The sequence below is a fragment of the Vombatus ursinus genome, unplaced genomic scaffold, assembly GCF_900497805.2.
Source record: "Vombatus ursinus unplaced genomic scaffold, bare-nosed wombat genome assembly UNPS02014773.1, whole genome shotgun sequence".
Classification (NCBI taxonomy): domain Eukaryota; kingdom Metazoa; phylum Chordata; class Mammalia; order Diprotodontia; family Vombatidae; genus Vombatus; species Vombatus ursinus.
The window spans coordinates 8,247,867-8,270,346 of record NW_020954551.1 but is presented as its reverse complement, the minus strand read 5'-3'; the positions used below and the strand labels follow the sequence as shown (position 1 = coordinate 8,270,346).

Here is a 22,480-nt window from a genome sequence, read left to right as displayed (position 1 = left end):
GAGCTGCCACCAAATGGACAACTGTCATGTGCAAGACAGATAAAACTTACCCTACTTTATGCAGAAGCAATGGTTATAAATACAGAAAGAGCAAACGTAGATCGAATGTAAGGAAAAACTGCCTAACGAGCAGTGCAGTCCAAAAATGTAAGAGGCTGCTTCATGAGGTTGTGAGTTCCTGCCCCTCTCATTAGGGGTCTTCAAATAAAAGTTGGGTGACCAATTGTCAGGTAAGTTGTAATGGGGGTTCCCATTCAGGTTCAGAGTGGACTAGGTAACGTCTGAGGTCAATCAGTCAGTTAAAAAGCTTTTATGTGACTGACTGTGTGCCAGGTATTATGCTAAGTACTAATGGTACAAAGACAAAATGAAACCAGCTGCCTCCAAGGAGTTTACATGCCATTAAAAGAGACAGCACGTGTAGATACAAATATATATGTATATGAATATGAATATGTATAGATATGTATATACACATATACACACATACATACATAGATTTATATATGATCTATAATGTTTATATATGTATATATAAACATACAATATAAACATACACAAAATTAATAAAGATGTTTTTAAGAGGAAGAGCACCTGTAGCCAAAGGGATCAGGAAGAAGGTGGTGCATGAACTGAGATGGAGCGTGATAAGTGCCGAAAAGTGAGTTGTACAGAATGATTGGGTCAAAGTGGGCAGAGAAGGGAGTGAGTTATAAAAGACTAGAAAGTAGGAAAGGCTCTGGTTGTGAAGGCTTTTAAATGTGATCCTTGAAACAATAGGAAGTCACATGAGTTTATTAAGCGAAGGGATAGAATGAACCTTCAGGAAAATTTCTTTGAAAGTTGTGTGCAAGATAGATTACAGGCTTAAGACAGGGAAAACAATTAGGAAGCTATTGTAGTAATTCTCCGAGATGAAGAGAGAGAGAGAAAGAGAGACAGAGAGACAGAGATAGAGAGAAACAGAGATAGTCTAAGAGAGACAGAGACACAAAGAATGGTCGTTAAGGCATCTATTTTTGTTTGTTGGGCTTTGGGGTTTTTTTTGGTTTTTTGTTTTTTAATGGAAAGAAATGAACAGAAGGAAGGTCAGGAAGAAGTATAGATAAGCAGGACAGCTTTGAGAGCTACAGGCTGAATTTATTGTTGTTGTTGTTGAGTCATTTTTCTGTCATATCCAACTCTTCGTGACCCATTTGGTTTCCTTGGCAAAGATGCTGGAGTGGATTGCCATTTCCTTCTGCAGCCCATTTTACAGATAAGGAAACTGAAGCAAACAGGGTTAAGTGACTAACTCAAGGTGACACATAGTACGTGTCTGAGGTCAGATGTGAGTCTTCCTGACTCCAGGCCCACCGATCTAGCCACTGTGCCTCCTACCTGCTGAATTTATCACATAGACATGCAAAGAAAACCCTAATAGAGCCCTGCAGTTTCATGTAGAATCTTTTATTTGTATGAAAATGCCTATTTTCTATTATGTTCACTAAGCGGAGAATGAAAATTAAAATTTAGCGTTACTTCCCCAGCATGACAACATTTTGGAATGAATGGATGAAGAGGTGAATGAATGAATGAGTAAATTAAGAAAAAGTCATTTATTAAGAGCTTTCTATGTCCAAGGCATTGTGTTAAAGAGTTAGGGGTGAAAAGACAAAAAAGCAGAGACAGTCCCTACCTCCAAAGAGCTCACATTCTAATAGGAGGAGACAGTAGAAGGAGAAGTAGCTAGGAAGGGCCACTTTGGCCCCCTAAATTACAAGGATGTGATTTTAGAAGAGAATAACTAGGAAGCCCCAAAGAGCTTCATGGTTCTGGGATTTGCTTTTCTGGAAAGTATTATATAAGAACCAATAGAGGGCAGCAGCAACCCATTGATCCAAAGGGAAAACTGGGTCTTTTTGCTCAAGTCTAATAATTTCTCATCAACAATGGACATCTTGGCCCCTACATCCTTGCAGAAGAAGAAATCACACCAGACTGAAGGAGGCGAATTTCTTATCCACTTAGCTGTCTTGGAACTGAACCTATCCCCAACAGTTCCATCTTTATCTAAAAAGAACAAAAAAAAAATCAAAACTGGAGACCATACTGAAATGGGAGTGAGGGGAGGTGGAGAGACTCAGAGTTCCTTTCACAGGTCAAGGCCACGTCTAATCTAATAAAATGAAGTCAGGAGTCAGGGGCAGTGACCCAACCTTAACTGAGACATTGGAAATCAGTTGATTGTCGATTTCTAAGTTCCTAGCCCGAAGCAGGGAGAATCCTTTGCATCTGGAATAGTCTTCCAGCTCTTCTCAGGGTTTTAAAATGCTCACTACCCAATCTGGGTCTTGATGAGGTTTGATGGGCTCCTGAAGGCAATCTTGGAGACTGACAGAGACCCCTACAGCTGCCGAAAGCTCCCATCAAACTTGGACATTGAATGCGTGGTGTCATGCAGATGGTGACTCCGAGGAGTGAGGGCTGCCACTTGCAGCATCAAGGATGACATCCGCTGCCAAGGTCGGGGGGTGGAAGATTGCTTTAATGTGACTGGCACCTACCAATTCAGTTCACATTGTTTGTGACAGGGTGTCATTTCCCCACTTGTCTGAGATGAATGAGTTTCCAAAGCACATAAACACACTCTTCCAAAAAAAAGAAAAGAAAGAAAGAAAAAGAAAAAGAAAAAGAAAAACATGGTTCCGTGCCGAGTAGTGTGAGTTTGCTTGCTTGCTGCAAAATAAATCGTGTTTTAAAATTAGAACATAAATAAATGAGGGGATATGCTGGAGGAGAAGGTAACAGCTAGATTTGGAGTCAATGACTCCGGTTTAAATCCTGGCACTAACACTGTCCATGTGTCCTTGGGCAAGTCACAACTCTCTGAGCCTCCACTTCCTTGTCTGTAAGGGTCTGGATGACCTCTCGGGTATCTGTCAGCTCTGGGTGTATCATCCAATGACCCCAGCCCACTGATTAGCAACAAGCCACCTAAACAATTCTGCCTACCATTGTTCCAGGAGACAAACTCCATCAGTTGGAGAGGTAGGAGAGAGTCTAGGGGAATGTGGTAGAAAAAAAAAGCCAGGAATTCATATTCACAGTGAAATCCTGGATTTGCTTTGTCAATTTAATTCAATCAACATCCATCAAGAAACCTAACAGGTGCAAGAAGACACTGTGCCAGGCACTGGAGATACCAAGGGAAATGTCCTCTAGTTCAGAGACTCAACCTCCCTCAGCCTCAGTTTGCTCATCTAAGAAAAGGGCAGATTGAATAAGATGCTGATGTGCTGCTCAATCCGCTCATTTCATAGATGAGCAAATTAAGGCTCGGGGAGGTTAAGTGATTATGATCTCTTCCTTTAATGTATAAAATGGGAATAATAACATTTGTACTATCAATTCAATGCAATTCAACATGTATTCAGCATCTATTCAGGAGTGAGGCAGGTACATAGAGAAAGGCATGTGGAAATATATATATATATATACATATATATACATATATATATAAATTGTGTGTGTGTGTGTGTGTGTACAGAGAGAGAGAGAGAGAAAGGTAGTTAGAAAATGATGAAATGAATGAGGAAAAGTGTATTAACTGCTTTCTATATTCAAGGCATTGTGCTAAGAGCTAGGGAGAGAAAGACAAAAAAGCCTTCCTTCAAGGACCTTATAGTCTAATTGGAAGAGACGTTAGAGAAAGGGGTAGTCAGGAAAGGCCACTTTGGGCCCTAAGAAGATACAAGGGTAGTGATTTTAGAAGAGAATATTCAGGAAGAGAGAAAGCCATGTGACCTGGAAAGGCAACTTGTGTGCACCTGCAGTTGTCTCTCTGACATTACCCATCACAAAGGATCTGTATTGTTGGAGGGAGTTTCTACACCAGGAGTTCCCTATAGTGATAAAATCACAAATGTGGGCCCGCCCCCAAATGTACCCATCACTGGGCTAGGCAGCGAAGGACCAGACAGACGCAAAATCATCTCTGCTAAGGATTCAAGGTAGGGACTTTGGGGTAATCACTGAATCTTTCTGATCTCTAATTTTCTCATTTGTAAAATTAGCAGACAGATCTCTAAAGCCCCTTCCAGTTCTAAATCCTATTTTGTTTGTTTGTTATTTCTAATTGGACCTGTTGGTTTCATTAGTGAAGGGACTTGCTGGAGAGGAACCTTCTCTGCCCACAAAGATAGAAACTTTCTTTATGACTTAGACTCTTAGAGAGTTGCCTGGGGCACTGAGAGGTTAAACGTGTGACCAGGGACACACAGCTGGTATGGGTCCGGGGCAGGACTTGAACTCAGATCCACTTATTGCCAGGGTCAACATCAATGCCTCATGACAGACTGAGCCTACAATCTAGAAATCAGGGAAAATAAAACTTATATTGTTCAATTTATTTCAACCCAGCAAGCATTCAATTATCATCTACTGTATGTCAGGCATTAGAGATACAAAGACAAAATGTAGAAAAAATATACAAAATATACAAAAATATACAAAAAGATACAAAGAAAATATAACTGCCTGCTCTCAAGGAGTTTCCATTCTGGAGTTAGTTTGCCTATCTACCTCACAGGGTCATTTTACTCAACTATAGTATGATAAGTCAACATGAGCTGTTAACATTATTCTGGCTGTTGTTATTGTTATTAGTATTATTCTTATCCGGGAACACTTGAGAAAGAAAAGAGGTTTGGTAAGTTGGGTTTCTTATGTTTGTGGGCTCATGTGAGATGGGATATCCCAGCACAGACTTGACTGTCATCTCTGCAGGTCAGCCAGTACACATTTGCCATGTGCAGTTACCGAGAGAAAAAGGCCGAGCCTCAGGAACTTCTGCAGCTGGATGGCTACACCGTAGACTACACGGACCCCCAGCCAGGTACCCTACTTCATGGCAGGCTTCAGTCATCAATGAAATGGTTCTCCTTCCCACAGTTACACAGAATGATTAAATGTAGATCAAAATGAGTTCCGATTTTTTCCTAAAAGTAATGCTCAAATCTAAAATAATCATACATGTATATATGTATATATATTATATATATTATATATATTTTATATATAATATATATATATATATACACATTTATTTGCCACTACAAGTCTGTATAATAGAATACACGCATGTATATACTCAAGCAAGACCCGTTTGTCAAATACAAACATCTAAGCCACACAACACAGGTTAGAAAACATTCAACAATAGATTCCCCACTCGTTCTACACTGATCATCACTATGTTCTCAAGAAGAAAGAATTTAAAGTCAGGGACAGTTTTAAAACAAGAGACCCATTTAACCTCTTTGATTCCCTTTGTAACTGAAAAACCCATGTAAAATGGGAGCCTTTGAGGGGGAAGTTTTATATTTGAAAGTTGTATTTTTCTCCTACCCTCCCCCAAATGTAATCTTTCCAAAAACCCAGCCGAAATCAGTCTTCAGCATCCTAGACTTTGGGGGGTGGGGGATCATTTCAGCATATTAATGAGCAACAAGCACCAGCAGCCCTCTCCCAGAAAAGTTATTTTCTTATGCCAAATCTACATGAGGCAAGCATTTCCAACCATACTGTAGTATTTGGCCCAAAACCTTTTTTCCTCCTCCCATATTGCTCTTCCACATGCAATAAAATAAGCATAGAAGAAAGATGAGCTCAAGGGAAGATGGGTATTAACCTGACGAGATATAGAAGACTAGTCCTACAGACCACGTTAGCAGAAAAGCTGATTTTTCTGGTGTTCAAGCCCATCTTAAGAGTCAGTGACCCACTTTGCCTTGCTCTCCAATGGGTAATTCTACACACTGCCACTATACAAAGACAGGACTGGCTTCATTAGGCATTAATTAAATGCTTTAGTCGGGAGCCTCCTGTTCTTACAAGTGTGCCTCCTGGCATTTTCACAAAATGGTTCGTTAAATTGGCCCTCACATTGGCAGGTGCAAGTTTGTTTTCTTCCCCAACATTGGCTTACCCTCAGATAAAAATGGGCCCAGCCTTTCCTTGTTGCTACCCTGTGAGAGCCATGTAAAACTCATGGTGAAAATAAGTCAAAAAGTGGACCATACAAAGTCAACATCAAAAGGCAAAACATGACTTTGTTCTGAAAGTCAAACCAAAATCCCTTTGTTGTGATAATCTTTTCTAGATTGAGTCCTTGAAAGACAAAAAAAAAAAAACCCAACCTAAATGCTGGCCATGCTGGTGGGTACTCTCTCTTATGACAGAAATGCCATTTTCCATAAGAAAAAAATTTTTTTTATTTGTATCTAGCAACAAAAATATTAATATCGATAATACCAACAATATTAAATAGAATACTCATTTTAAGATCTATGCTGATTTTATTGCTTTATCATCCCCACCATTGCTACTATCACCCCCATCATTGCTACCCCCTGGATCCTATTCTTGAGCCTCCTTCTCAAAGACCCAAAGTAGAGCAGGTAAGGACATTATATTTCTTTCTCAATGGATCCAACCCTAGTCTCTCTCTTCTTTCGGCAGTTTGCAGCCTCATTTGTTATGGAAACCTCAATGGCCTTTAAAAGTGGGGGTGGGACGAAAATAATTGCCAGAATCAGCCCTTTTCATTACCGATGAAAGTGTTAACAAGCATTTATTGACAATTTATTACGTGTCAGGCAACATGCTAAGCACTGAGAATACAAAGAAAGGCAAAAACACAGTCCCTGCCCTCAAGAAGCTTACATTCTATTGGAGGAGGCAGTAAGTATATAAGTAGAGGGGCACAAGACACATAGAGATTAGACCGAAGATAGCCTTGGAGATGAAAGCTGTAGCAGCTGGAGAGACTGGGAAAGACTTAAGGAAAACAAGGAGGTTCACATATTTTCACTTCTCACAGGCAGGTCTGACTACTGCCAGAGAGCCTTCAGACATGTGCCCAGGGACCTACAGGAAGTGGGTTATAATTACTATGAGTACCTCCTTCGTCCTGCCCCCTTTTGGATGACATATATTATATAGCCAGAATGTATAGGCTTCAAAGGCCTCCACAAAACACTGCTCAAAATATTCTACCAGCCATTGTGCCTGGGGCCTCCTGGAACATTCACCCTGGGCCTTCTCACCCAGGAACATCTCTCCCCCATGCCAGCCCTCTTCTCCCATTGGTGAGTTCCTCCAGGAACTGCCATTTTGGGGAAGGTCCCAGGCTGGTCAACCTTCATTCACCTCCTGGCTATGCTTCTGACTTTCAGATTTCAATGTCATGCTTCCCAAACCCCTTTCAGTTCCTTTTGTACTCTGTCTTTTCTCATTAGAATATACGTTCCTTGAGGGCAAGGACTAATGTTCTTTCTGCTTTTCTTCTCTCCAGCATTTAGCACAGTGCCTGGCCCATAGTAAGATCTTAATACATGCTCATTGCTTTGCTGTGTACCAACCCAAAGCTGCCTGCCATTCAAGGAACCTACCCACATCTAGATAAGGAATCAAGAAGGGATTAAATGTCATTCAACTTCATATTCATCATGCCCCCAAAACAGTTTTTCTGATGCCTGAGTGATACACTATAGTCAGTGAAATTCTAAAATAGATGCATAGACGATTCCTGATCCCTAGGAGTTCAGAGTTTAAAGTAGTTGACTTTGACACAGACCCATCTGTACAGGACATACAGCCAGCAGAATGAGCATATTACACCAATGGCTGGGAAGAACGTCATTGGCAAGACCATTTCCCAGTGTGCTATTGGTGATGACGAGGCATGAAAGAGACCAAATCCCATCCAGGTATTGTCTGATCTCATTCCAGGTCTGGAAGGGGGCCGAGCCTTCTTCAATGCAGTTAAAGAAGGAGACACAGTGATTTTTGCCAGTGATGATGAGCAAGACCGGATCCTGTGGGTTCAAGCCATGTACCGGGCCACTGGCCAGTCCCACAAGCCTGTCCCCCCAACTCAAGTTCAAAAGCTAAATGCCAAGGGAGGAAACGTGCCTCAGCTAGATGCACCAATCTCTCAATTTTGTAAGTAACTAAGTTGTCTAAGGATGTAGCTCTCTAATCCATGATTTACCCTATGAAGTCAAATCAATCTCCAAAGACCAGGTTAAATTAGCTTCTTAAAACACAATTTTATGGGTTCTAAAATGTTTGAAAGCAAAGATTCATCAGGCATGTTTGCTAAAAACATGAGTTGGGGAAGCCTGGGAAAAGCTGGGATGGAATGATTGATGAATGGGATTTTAAAATGCAATACTTGATCTATTTTATTTTCAAAGACTGAACTACATGGAACATTTATGTCAGTTTTAAGGGTTAAAATGAGACAAAGACGCAGTCAGAGAGGTGAAAGGTAGGATGGTAATTCATAGCCAGCCATTCATTTGTCTTTCTTTGATCGTCTTAAATAAAGTGTGTGATTTCTTTCCTTGTTTTATTCCTTCCTATTAATGTTACTTTATAAATAGGGCTTCATTTGAAACCAATTAAAAATCTGCCATTAAGAATAACTTAAAAATAAAATAAGACATTATCACATGCAGTGAAAAAATCATTTGTGCCTTAAATTCCCATCCTGGGCTAGGCAATAAATAAACTCAGATTCAAAATTACAATAGTCTCCTTAAACAACCCTAGTTAGTGCTCCAGCATCCTGTCCTCCTTTTTCCTCTGGCTGTTTCTGCTGTTCAACCCTTGCAAGTGTCTTGTTAATAGGTAGTTAGGTAGACCGAGGTAATTATGGGCCTAAGATTCAGGGAGACTGGGAGACTGGATTTGACTCTGCCATTTACCTAGCTGTGTGGCCTTGAGCTAACTAATTTCACTTGCCTAGACTTTGGTTTATCCATCTATAAGACCATAGGATCATGAAATAATAAATTTAGAACTAGAAGGGGCCTTAGCCAACTCCCTCCTTTTATAGATAAGGAAACTGAGGCCCAGAGAGGGAGCTGCATTTGGAACAGTAAGAGCTCACATAGATGTAGAATATTAGGTTACACAAAGCACCGTGTAGTGGAAAGCTCAACAATTTTGGAAATATGGGACCTGGGTTCAAATCCTGCCTCCAGCGCTTACTGCCTGCCAAACCTTAGTCAGGTTACTTCTCCTCTCTAGGCCTCAGTTTCCTCATCTGTAAAGTTAGAATATTGGACTAGATGCTCTCCGAGGTTCTTTCCAGCTCTAAAGCCAAAATGCCATGAACCCTGCAAGAAATATGGGATTGAGTCCAGATACTCTGACCCTAAAACTACTCTTCTTTCCATTGCCCCATGGATTTCTCTCTAAGGATGCTCTTGCCTCCAACATTCAATAACTTACTTTTTGGCAGCTTTCAACTTCCAGGTAGAGGGTCAGACAAAGTAATTATTTGTTGCAAACTTTTTCAGGTTTTTGTTTTTTTTTTTTTTTTTTTTTGGCCCAAACCTGCAAATTTCATTGGTATGAGGCACTTCCAGTGAGAACACTCCTACCAATGTGGTTACAGCTTTTGTTCTTCAAGAGCTGCTCAAGACCCTGGGAGGTTACAGGGTCACACAGCCCGTATTTGTCTGAGGGGGAACCTGAACCCAGGTTTTCTTGACTCTAAGGCTGGCCCTCTCCCCACCATCAGGCTACCTTAACCTGATGATGATGATGATGATGATGATGATGATGATGATGATGATGATGATGACGACGACCATGATTATGACCATTACTGCAAACAAAATGGAAACAAAATAAACAATTGCTTTTTTACTAAAGACATAAACTCAACATATTGCCCAGTTGTTATTCTGTACTTTTCTCCTCACTCAGAATATAAAAGGTCACTTAGAATGAAATAAAATTTCAAAATATATGACATTCTCAAAAACAGTATAGGACAGAGAGTTGGGAGACTCATTTCTTTTTCTTATAGAAGTCACTTTCCCTCTTGAGGCCTCAATATTCTCATCTGAAAACGGGCAGAGATGGGGCAATGTAAGATCTCTTTCTAGATCTAAAATGGTATTGCGTGGGTCAGTTGTTTCAGTCATGTCTGACTCTTGGTGACCCCATCTGGGGTTTTCTTGACACAGATTCTAGAGTGGTTTGCCATTTCCTTCTCCATCTCATTTAACAGATGAAGAAACTGAAGCAAACAGAGTAAAGTGACTTGGCAGGGTCACACAGCTAGTAAGTGGCCAGATTTGAACTAAGGAAGATGAATCTTTCTGACTCCAGGCCTGGCACTCTATCCATTGAGCCACCTAGCTGCCCCTAAAATTATATAACATTCCTCAAAAAATGTACCATCTTATATAACACAAATGACAAAGTCTAATAATAATTTTGATAATATATAGTTTAAAATGTTGTAATAGTAATTCTTTTCAGGAACAAAGGCAAGATGGCCTCCCTACTTGATGTTATGTATGTATGGCACTTAGTGTACAAAGTCCTTCCTATGCATTTATCCTTTTATCTTCACAGAAAATTAGTGAGGGAGGCGGGACAGCTATCATTTACCCATTTTACAGATGACTAAACTGAGACCCAGAGTGTTAGAAATGCCCTTGCCCAAAGTTACATAGCTCATAATTGGGGAATCTGGGATAAGAACTTAGGTCTTCTGACCCCTCATCCAATGTTCTTTCTCCCAATTATTAGAAAATATGAGTAGGATAGGATTCTATCAGAAAATATAAGGTAGTGCCTAGAGTCTTAGACACAAGTCAAGAAGACTTGTGTTCAAATCACACCTCAGGGGCTCACCAGCTTTGCGACCCTGGGCAAGTTACTGCTCTTCTCTGGTCCATCTATAAAATGAGGGAGTTATACTCAGTGTCTGCTCAAGTCCTTTCCAGCTCTCAATCTATGATCCTATGATAATTCATTCAAATCATATTAAGAAATCTTACAACCTTCCCAGGTTAGTATGAGGTCTTTGAAAACATACATTTGAGCTCCTTATCCAGCGAAAGGTCCTCAGTCAGTTCTTATTTGAATGCTGAGCATTTGTGATGAGAAAGTTGGGGAGGGGGAGAATGGGGGATGCAGTCTAGACGCAGGGAAGCAAGACTCAATGGTAATGTCTCCTGGACAGCTTATAACCTAGAGAGTCCTTTACGCAGCAGGCATTTGACAAATGAGAGTTGAGTGGAATGATTTCTTTGTAACCGCTATGTAGGAGCGCATCACTGACGCTCTTCTTTTAGGCTCAATCAATTAATCAAGGAGTTATTTACCTAGAACTGTGCTTAGCACCATATAAGTGGCACAGTAAAAATTTCAGACGATCTCCCTCAAGAAGCTTACGGTAATAATTCCCACTTTTAAAACACTTCAAAGTTTACAAAGTATTTTCCTCATCACACCCCAGTGAGGTAAAGAATAAAAGCATTATTACTATTCCCATTTTACAGATAAGATAACTGAGACTCAGAAACCTACCCAGGGTCACCAAGCTGGACCAAGATTTAAGTTCATAAATTCCATTTCCAGGGAGCTTTCTGTTATTCCATGTGCCTCTTAGCTACTAATATACATAAAACAACTAGATGACAATTGTTTAACTAGGTCATTATGACTATAAAACTTGAGTTCAAATATATCCTCAAATAATTATTAGCTAGGAGTCCCTGGGTAGATCATTTAACTGCTGCCTACTTCAGTTTCCCCATCTCTAAAATGAGAATAGCACCTACTTCCCAGAATTGTTGTGAGAATCAAATGACATAAAGATATAAGGCACTTTGCAAACCTTAAAATATGACATAAATACTAGTGATTCTTATTTTATTATTATTATAAATGTAATGGGAGTTCAGAAAAGGGATCTATGTAAATCTGAATCAAACTTGATCAATGCAAAGTGTAACACTGGGGTTCAAGAAACCAACTTCCTAAATCTAAGGCAAGTTTAAGAGGTAGTGTGGCTAGTGTGGGCATCTTTTTAAGAATCTAGTTTTAGTAGGCTGCAACATCAATATATGTCAATCAAGAGGCCGAGAAGGCTGCTGCCGCTGTCTTTAGCTGCACTGAGAAGCCACAGCTTCCATGGGTGAGAAAGGGGTTAGTTTCTCTGTATTCTGCCCTGGGCATACATTATCTGGTATATGAGGTTCGGTTACGGGCACCGCATTTTAAGAAGGACGTGGCTGAGCCAGTGACTTTCCAGACGAGGGCAACTGAGATGGTGAAGGACCTCAAAATCATGACCTCTCAGGATCCGTGAAGGAAATGAAGGTCATGAACCTGGAGATTAGAAGTCTCAGTGGAGGGCATGACAACTATCTTCAAGTTTCTGAGGGATTATTGTATAGAAGAAGAAGTAGGGTGCTCTGCCTAGTACTGGAGGAAAGAATGAGGAGAAATGAGAAAAAGTTGCAAAGAGGCAACTTTAGGCCTGATTTAAGGAAAATTATCTGATTATTAGAACTATCCACTGGTAGAGAGGGGTGCCTTGGGAGTTAGTAGATCCCTCTTATTGGAGGTCTTCAAGTAAAGTCTCTAGGTCCACTTGCCAAGTACTTTGTGGAGGGCATTTCCCATTCTGGTTTAGGTTAGAATGGATGGCCCCTTAGGCCCCCTTCCAACTTTGAGATTCTTTGGTATTCTGGCGGATATTCAGTGGTTTGACTTAGAAAAGGCTTAATGGAGGAAATGGCCTTGAAACTGGGCTAGAGGAAATTCACATTGGGCTTGATGAATTTTATACACTATTGCTTCCCTACCTACTAAATTGCACAATTTCTATTCATAGTTAAGTTATTAATGGTTTATTACCTTTCTGTGGACCTTGTCTGGCAAAATAACATAGTTCAGATGGATTCTGAAGGTTTTCATAGTGTTCCTGAACATCATTTGAATGAATTAGAACGAATAGGATTTTATTCACATGTACCTACATGGGATATTCAAATAAAACAGCTCCTTTCCCTTTTGTACATTTGATCTCCTTTCCTCCAGGCAGAATCTTATGTAAATCATATCAGACAAATGGGCATCTTCATGTCCTACATAGGATACCCTATAAGAGCCTCATCAGACTCAGAAATCATCCAGTCAGAGGTGGGGGTAGGGAGGAAGAAGAATGATCATGAAGACAGAATGTTGCATACATCAGATTTTTTTTAAATGCCTTGATCAGTTTTGCTGAATTTTTCTCTTCCTCTTTTAATTTTTCTGTTTTTAAAAAAATAAGCTTTATTATAAAGGCTGGCTCTCTGAAAGAGGGAAGAATATAAGTGAGATACAAACAAAAGATGTCAATAAAATCTATTTTAAAGTATTAAATCAATAATAAATACTGAACAAAGAAAAACTATTTCTTTCCCCTATACATTTTTAACAAATAAAAGGTAAAAATTAAATTATTTAGTCCTACTGCTTAATTTCAAAGATGAATAAACTGAGGCCTAGGTGATTTGGACAAAGTCACAGAAGTAACAAGAAACAGAATCAGGATTTGAACTCAGGTCCTTTAACTCCACGTCCTGTGCTTCTTTTTGTATGCCACACTGCTTTCCATTCTTAGCTCATCTTCTATCTTCCAGCTTAATTCAATTCAATTAAACAAGCATTAATTAACCCTGGACAAAGCACTGTGCTAGGTGATGGAGATGCATAGACAGGCTAGAAAATTGACCCTATCAGACAACATTTACACCAGGAAGGCAATGCAAGATGATGTGAGGAGAGGAGGAATATTCACAAGCCTGGAGGGCTTCCTATGTAGTTAATGCAATAGTCCAAGTAAGAAATGATGATGCTCTGAACTAGAGTAGAAGCCTACCATGAGTGGAGATAAAGGGACAAGTTTGAGAGACGTGTAAGTAGGATCAACAAATTTTGACAAGACTTGGCCATGGAAGGGGTAGAGGAAGGGGGAAGAGGGAATTGTGGAAGTGACTCAGGCTGCAGATCTGGGCAATGTTGCCAATGTGGGCAGTCACTCCATCGGGTCATAAACTCTCTACGATGTATTAGGTGATCTTCAAGAGCCGCTGTAACCAAAAGTCCTCCTTGTATCCAACCTGGTGATAAGATTACTTGTCTACACTGGTCCTCGGTCTGTCCAAGGGTCCAGGCAAGAATCCACTGCAACTGGCATGCTGCTATCATGGGCTTTGAGAACCCAGGGTCTCCACAATGCCGTGACATGTCATTGGGGTAGGAACTGTAGTGGAGGTCAGTGTGGACAGTGGCTTAGAAATCCATCAGAATGTACCTTGTCACTAGGCTGCCATTAAGACTTTGGATGAGTCTAATTTCTCAAATTCTGTTATGGTACTCAAAGAAAGGGTGAGCAAATGCAGTAAATCTCAGTATGTCATTCTCCGTGACTGACGTGGACCATGACAGACGGGCAACAAAATCGATCAATCCATAAACATTTATTAAATACCTATTATGTGCAGGCATCATGCAAAGTGCTGCTAAAGGGAAGTCATTTCACCCATTTAGGGGGAAAAAAAAGACCTTGTTATTCCAAAATAACTATTGAGAAGTCTATAGGTACCAGTATGGCAAGGGCTACCAGCTGCTGGGTCTCTGGCTATTTCTGCAAAATACAGATAAATTAGTGAAGGTACAAGTCTCCAGGATCCTTTTGACATGGTCATCTTCTCCATGCTGCTTGTATGGCCATTAAGAGAGCTGAAATACACCTGGGGCATTGCCATTTGAGTGAATGCTTCCAGGTTGTCTAAATTAGAATTTTTGCATGGGGCAGTGGAAAGTAGGCTGGGCTTTCAGACCTGGGTACCCTCCTAGGACTTGTCACTTGCTGGCTGGGTGACCTTGAGTACACTAACACAAACAGGAATTAGTAAAGAACCTGCTCTGTGCAGATAAATCCCCCTGCTAAGATCTGAAAATACAGACATGAACAATGACAATCCCTACCCTCAGGGAGAGGGCCCACTGGCACCAAGGGACTTCACTCCTCAGGGCCCTGGCTTCCAGAGAAATGATAGGGTTAAATTAGGTCATTGATCAGTTTAAAACTAGAAGGGACCTTAGATTCCAACCTTCCCTGTCATTTTACAGATGAAAAAAAAGCATACAGAGAGTAAGTAACTAGCTCAGGATCTCATGGCTACCTTAGTAAGTGTCTAAGGACTATTTTAACTCAGATCTCCTGAGTCCAAATGCAGCGTCCTAGCTGCTCTATCATGCTATCTCATTTTCTAGTGTTCTGTGATTGTCTTTGTGATTCCTAGCAGACCAGTTAATGTACTGGTCACTTTTTTTTTTCTTTTGTCATTAAGCCTGGAAGGGAAGGCACTCTGAACATGTAATTTCATCGATGTTGAGAAATCCTAGTGTGGAAACTTTCTCCACTGATGAAGATAGTCAACTTTCTATAACTCAGTATCTGAACATTGCCCCTGAGGCACTCAGTGGTCATGTGACTTGCTAAAGGCAGCAGAGTTCTATGGAAAGATCGCTGAATTTGGACTTAAAGGAACCGTATTCAAATTCTGCTTCTGCCATTTACTGTCCCTGTGAGCAAGTCACTTAATCTCTCTTGGCCTGTTTCCTCACCTGTAGAATGAGGGTGTTGGATTAGATGATCTTTTAGGTCCTTTATAATTTTAAATATATGATCTTGGAAGTCACACCCTCATGGTCACATAACTAATACATGCTGAACCCAGATTATCCTTACCTGAAAGCTAACCCTCTATCCACTAACCAATCCAATCCAATCAGTATCTATTAAGTATTTATTATGTGCAAGGTGCTTTCCTAATGCTGGAGAAAGAATCAATAAAAAGATAGTCCCTGCCCTCAAGGAGCTAATTGGGATGGGGGGAGAGAGGACAGACAACACACAAAAGAAAGAAAGAAGGAGGGGGCACGAGGGAGACCAGGAGGTAGCCAGAGGCGGGACAGAGCAGCAGATGCAAAGGGGAGTGAGACAAAGTCTAGTTTCTGTCCTCAATAAAGGAAGGCATTGGGAGGAGTTTAGCACACCACCTTCCAGTCTGCCAGTCAGAGGAGAGAGGAGGCTGAGAGAGACGGTGTCAGTCAAGGCTAGAGTTAGCAGAAGAGCAAGGAGATTAAAGGTCAAGTTGTTCCATCCTTTCAGTCTTGTCCTACTCTTTATGACCTCATTTGGGGTTTTCTTAGCAAAGCTGCTAAAGTAGTTTGCCATTTCCCTCTCCAGCTCTTTTTATAGATGAGGAAACTGAGGCAAACGGTGTAAAGTGACTTGCCCAAAGTCATGTAGCTAGTAAGTGTCAAGTCAGATTTAAATTCGCGTCTTCCTGACTCAAGGCCTGGTGCTCTCTCCACTGCACTACCTATAGATAGGGCAAGTATGTATTAAGTGATTACTATGGGCCAAGCACCATGAACTTCAAAAGTCCCTGACCTTCTATTTAAGAAGGATATTGTGTGAGTGTTTGTGTGTGTGTTGGGGGGGAAGTGAATTGAAAAACTGACTATGCCAAGCTATAGGCCACTGTGAAGGGCTTATAATCTTGTAGAGTGTCCTAACTAATGGAGACTGATGATACAAGAGGGTGCCTTGGGAATTACTGTATCTGAGCCATGTATAATAAACCAGTTACAAAAGGATATTACAGTGGAAAGAGCTCTAGATTTAGTACCCAAAGGCTCTGGGTTTGAATCCTACCTCTGCCACATGTTTTTTAATTTCTCTGGGCCTTAGCTTCAAATTAGAAGGAAACAAGTTGGTTTTCCCTTTATTGGACCAAGTTCTCCCCATCAGGACTGGGCTGGTGATCTCTACTCCCAAAGCACAGATGTCACCACGTCACTCCCCTGCTCCGCAAGCTCCAGAAGCTTCCCTCTGCCTCTCAGATCTAGTGCACACTCCTACTTGCCATTCCACATATTCTTCTCCATCCCATACTCTAGCGTCAAGGCCTTCTCGCAGTTTCTCACACAGGCAGCTCTATCTCCTGCCTTCATGCCTTTGCAAGCTGTCCCTCACGGCTAGAAAGCCCTCCCTCTTCACCAGCCACCCTCATCAAACCCCTAGCTTCATTCAAGGAAAGGCTCAGGGACCATCTCCCACACAAAGCCTTTCCTGATCTCCCACTTATTATTACTTCCCTCTGCCTCCCAAATTAACTTTTTATATACTTTCTATGTGTTTTTTTCTAATTTAACATATGTACATATTGTGTCCCCATTGCAATACAAATTCCTCAAGGATGAGGGCCCTTCATTTCTGTCTCTATCCTCAGTGCCAAGTACACAATAGGTGCTTAATAAATGCCTATTGGTGTATTGAAGTAGATCACTATTGACGTATAGGTATCTCAACTAAACATGGCACATTGATAAGTCAGTCAATCAGCAAGTATTTATTAGTCAGTCAACAGGTTACAAGGACCCTACATAATGCTAAGTACTGGGAATGCAAAGAAATGCAAAAAGTTGGTTTCTGCCCTCAAGGAGTTTCCATTTTAAAGGGGAAAGACAAGTGTGCACAACTAGATAAATGCAAGCTGTATACAAAGTAGATGAGAAGCACTCTGAGGAGTGAGATTTTAGCCAAGTCTTGAAGGAAGGCAACATATAAGGTATTCAAGGTATGGAGGACAGCAAATGGAAATGCATGGAAGTAGAAGATGAATTCTTATGTTTGACAAAGTAGACCAGTGTTGTGGGAACAAAGAGTGTGTAAAGCTGAATAAAGTATAAGAAGACTGGAAAGGCAGGAAGGAAACATTACGCAAAGCTTTGAAATCCAAACTGAGAATTTTCTATTTGATCCTGAAGTTAATAGGGGGCCGTTGGAGCTTATTTATTGGCCATGATACTGGAGTGGTTTGCCATTTCCTTCACTAGCTCATTTTACAGATGAGGAAACTGAGACAAACAGGGTTAAATGACTTGCTCAGGGTCACACAGCTAGTAAGTGTCTGTGCCCAGATTTGAACTTGCAAAGATGAGTCTTCCTGACTCCAAGCTTAGCACTCTAACCACTGTGCAATCTAGCTGCCCCCTACCCTTTAGAAAAATCACTCCGGCACTTGAATAGAGGTTAGATTAGAATGGAGAGACACTAGAGTTAGGACAGGAGTTAGAAGAATATTGCAATAGTACAAGCAAGAGGCAATAAAGGTCTGAACTAGGATTTTGGTTGTGGAAGCAGAAAGAAGGGATCGTACATAGGAAAGACACTGTGATGGTAGGAATTCTAAGATAAGCCATGGTATCAGATTGGTTATATGTAGTGAGTGAGAACAAATTGAGCATCAGCCTAAGGATGAAAGCCTGGGAGCCTGGGAGGATGGTAGTACTCTCAATAGTAAGAAGGAAGTTCAGAAAAAGGGAGGGTTGGAGAAGGAGGGTATGTAATAAATTCTGTATCAGAGATGCTGAGCTTGAGAAGCCGCTAGGATATCCAGTTTGAAATGTTGAAAAGTCAGGGAGTGTAGAACTGGACTTCAGCAGAAAGACTATAGGTCTGGGAATCGTCCTCACAGAGATGATCGCTGAAAACACAGGGAATTGACAAAATGACCAATTAGGCATTACAGAGGGAGAGAAAAAAAGGGCCCAGGAAGAGCCCTGGAGGATGGGTGTGACATGGGTGAAGAAGCGGCAAAGGACACTGAGAATGGGTGGTCAGACAGAACTGTACCCTAAGATCAATTCAAGGGGGGAAGGGAGAGGGAAGCTAGAAGAAGCAGGAAAGGGCTCATGGATTGCAAACTCCCTCAGCCAAAACATAGGGCCAATGGGACTGAGAGCTGGGAAGGATCTCAGCAGCCGTCCAGCCCAGAGGGGTCAAACCTGCAGTCATCAGAATGCCTCTGGCAAAACTTCCCAGTGCCAACCAAAACAGATGAAAATGTTTTTGACAAAATAAATAAAAATGCAATACAACATAGATAATGTAAATTTCTGGTTTCCTAAATCAATATGTGACTTTGACACCACCTCTGGACTTTAACCTCCTCATTTTCCAGATGAGAGAGAGGACCAATGCAGTGGAGTGACTGCCCAGATTGGCACAGGAGGCAAAATCTCAGAGCTCTGATTTGGATCCAGGCCCTTTGCGGTAGATCTTTAGCTCCCCTGAAACCTAAAGTTTTAGGGAGTTGCCCTGAAATGGCGAATGATTTTCCTGTGATGAGATAGAAAGCTCATATTCAGAAGCGGGACATGTTTCTGGCTCAAAGGTAGGCCCTTTGTGGTCTATGCTAGTAGGAGTACCATTAAATAACTTACTATTAACATAGGTTATTCAATTAAACCCTGTACATTATTCTGGACCTTAAAGATTACCTCATCCAACACCCTCATTTTTCAGGAAACCAAGACCCTGAAAGGTTTGAGTTCAGAAAACACCAAAATGCACACCATAAAACTGTTATAAAGCAGCCTTTGGTATCATTGAACAATTAAATAATTAGCTAAGTAATCAAATAACTGAATGAATAACAAGATACTACATTGATAAAAATTACGATCATTTTGCTATCAAAGGCACAAAATGTCAAACCTTAAAGACAGTCAAGTATTGCATTTTAAAAAGGTTTCCTTGACCAGCTAAAAGGTAAGAGCTATTGTTAACCACTTAAATTTGGCATCTCTGTCTCTCTCTCTCTGTCTCTCTCTGTCTGTCTGTCTGTCTGTCTGTCTCTCTCTCTCTGTCTCTCTCTCTCTGTCTCTCTCTCTCTGTCTCTCTCTCTCTGTCTCTCTCTCTCTCTGTCTCTCTGTCTCTGTCTCTGTCTCTCTCTGTCTCTCTCTCTCTCTCTCTCTCTCTCTCTCTCCTCCCTCCCTCTAAATGCTTCTTTTACAAATAGCCTTCCTGATTGATAGATGCCATTCTTGCTAGTGAGTGATTTTTCCAGAATGATACATTGCAGTAACAAATTTACAACTGCTTTACTATTATTGTTGTTGTTGTTGTTGTTATTTTCATGGCAATAGTAAGCAACCTAGAAAAGGTAGAAATTTTCTTGGTGATAAAAACAAAAAAACACTCCAGTCTTGTCACATAATATATGTTCAAGAGAGACTTGAGAACGTCACATCATGCAGTCGGGAAATTTGGGAGCAACGCTGAATTCGTTGGGCACCTACTTGATTTCGTTACACAGGCTTCTGTAGGCAGATTTTGTTCTCTGACCTCATGACTGCATAACAGCATTCAACTGCTAACTCTAAAGCCTCAGGAAGAGTGGAGTGGAGTATTGCTATGCAATTTCAACGCTGAAAAATAGATCCTGCTATTCCTTATTTTGCGTGGGACTTGACAAACCCTTTTATTTGGGTTGCCCAGATCTTAAAAATGGGATGTTTTGATGTATATTTTTTCTTCTTTGCTACAATTAAAAAAGAAAAAGAATTCCAAAATACAAGTGGTTTTTTTTCTTTTGGTTTGGGGTGTGGTTTTGTTTGGGGTATTTTTTGCCCTAGACAATTAATGGCATTGCTCCATTTTTAGACATGATTGGGGTTTCCGTAGAAATGGATTTCCAGAACTGTAGATAACAGGGCTGTCAAGATTTATATTCCCCTTTGGCAATATTAAGCATCCTCAAAGTGGCCACTTGCCCTTGTCTTTGTCCTCTCTCTCTTAGTGTTATATGAAAGTGAAAATTACACTTCTAGTTATCATTTTGCAGGAGGGGCAAAAAAAGCCTTTTTTTTACTTGAAAAATGGGTCAGGGAATGTTTGACAGAACCCTTTGTTATATTTTTCATTTTTAATGTCTGTTTCTAGCTAATAACTGTTAAGCCCATCATATGCCAACAGTTGGATGTCTTTAAGAATTGTATCTTATGTTCCACCCTGATAATCGGTCGGGATGATTATTTCCCTAATTGGTTTTTTTTCAATTTTGTTTGTTTCCAGCAGTTAGGATTTGGGGTTTTTTTGATTTCTGTTGTTATTGGTTTGGGGGACTTTTTAGTTATTATTTTGTTTGTTTGTTTGTTTTCTTTTTCATTCTTTGCTTGAACCCAAGTACTTTAGCTGCTAGGGTAGAACTCCTGTCTGCTTTCCGAAGCCTTGTTGCTAGTCTTTATGTTATTCTGGTTTGTTCCTTCTTACCCTGCTAACTTCTAGCTGGACTCAAGGGTAAGTGCTCCCTGTAGCTAGCACAGCTCAGATAATCAGTTGAGATTATCTGACATCTGCAATGTGCTTTTTTTTTTCCTCTCTCTTAAAACTTTCCTCATGTTTAGATCTCGTAGTAAAACTTTTCATGTTATTTTCCTGAACTCAGGTTTGAAATGTCAGCTTCCATACTAAACTTAGGATGCATGTGACGTGTGCATAATTGCCTTCTCTCCCTGGCTTTCATATTGGCATCAAGTGATTCTCTTACTAAAGCCAACCATTGACATCTCTTATTTTTAATTTTTGTTTCTGTCCCAAGATGTAAATATGAATTGAGCATCACAATGAAACTGTAAATGATCCCTTTGTTTCATGGAATTCACATCAACTTGACTGCTTTAATGCCTGAAAACAGATCATTCTGCACTCTGACAATCTGTTGTGGTTTTTTTCCTTTCCCCATTCCAATTTCTATGGTCAGTGCACCCATGGTGTGGTAACCATAGATACTTCAGGGAATAAAAAAGTAGGGTGGAAAGCCTCCTTGAGCAAGATTTCAAGACAGAAATGTTCAGAATAAGTTAATAAATAAAAGTCCAAGCATGCCTTGCATGGGTCAGCATTCTTATTTCCTGATTTGATAGTTTCTTGTAATGTTGACACCCAATGGATGATCACATGGGAAAAGGAAAAGGGAGGGGTGCATTGGGTAACTCCGTCCCAACCAAATGAAGAGATCAGTGCCATAATTGAACCCAAATAATTCAGTCCACAAAGCTTTGGCATCACACCCTCACAATGACCACGAAAGTTCCCATCACGATCACCAAAGTTGCATAAATATACCTGATGCTCCTTTTTAGTTAGATAGGACAGTGAAAGCAACTACTTTGTTAAAGCGGTCTGGTTACTTTTTTCTAAAAAGATGCCTTAAAGAAAATGAAAACTTGACTCTCTGGAAAGTTTTCCCTCAGTTACTTGTTCAGTTATGAACCAAATAAATACAGTGTACTAATTCTTTATTCATATTTAAAAAGCTGTCGATCAAACACGTGGTGAGTGTGTAATTTATTAAGAGGGAGTTGGTCAAGAGAGCTGGCAAATATGCCATTGGAGTATTCTGAATGCCAAATGAGAGGGAGTAGGTCATGTCATTTCTCCGAACCATGTAATGATACTCCTTTCTTTTCTCCTTTTTTTCTTTCTTTCTTTCTTCTTAATTTTTTTCTTTTTTCTTTTTTTTTCTTTTGCATAAATGTACCCCTGGTTAGCAGGCAGACTTCTTCACCACTCCAAGCAGATCCCTTATTTGACTTTTGTTTTTATTTGGATGTCTGATGAGACATTGAATCAAGCTTTCGGTAGAATGTGACCTTAGTGTAAATTCAGGATTTTGCCACTTTTTGAAGAATAAAAGAAAGGATGGGCAGGTGGATGGGTGGATAGATGGATGGATGGATGGATGGATGGATGGATGGATGGATGGATGGATGG

At 40.5% G+C, this 22,480-nt stretch overlaps 1 protein-coding gene across 2 annotated transcripts in view; it reads left to right on the top strand.

The window, feature by feature from the left end:
• The window catches only part of CADPS (calcium dependent secretion activator), a 464,921-nt gene that overhangs the window by 261,929 nt on the left and 180,512 nt on the right, over positions 1-22,480 (top strand). For both annotated transcript variants that reach the window (XM_027864021.1, XM_027864023.1), the window contains exons 9-10: positions 4,768-4,876; positions 7,774-7,986. In XM_027864021.1, coding sequence (XP_027719822.1) covers positions 4,768-4,876; positions 7,774-7,986 — 322 coding nt within the window. The remainder of the gene's footprint in view (positions 1-4,767; positions 4,877-7,773; positions 7,987-22,480) is intronic.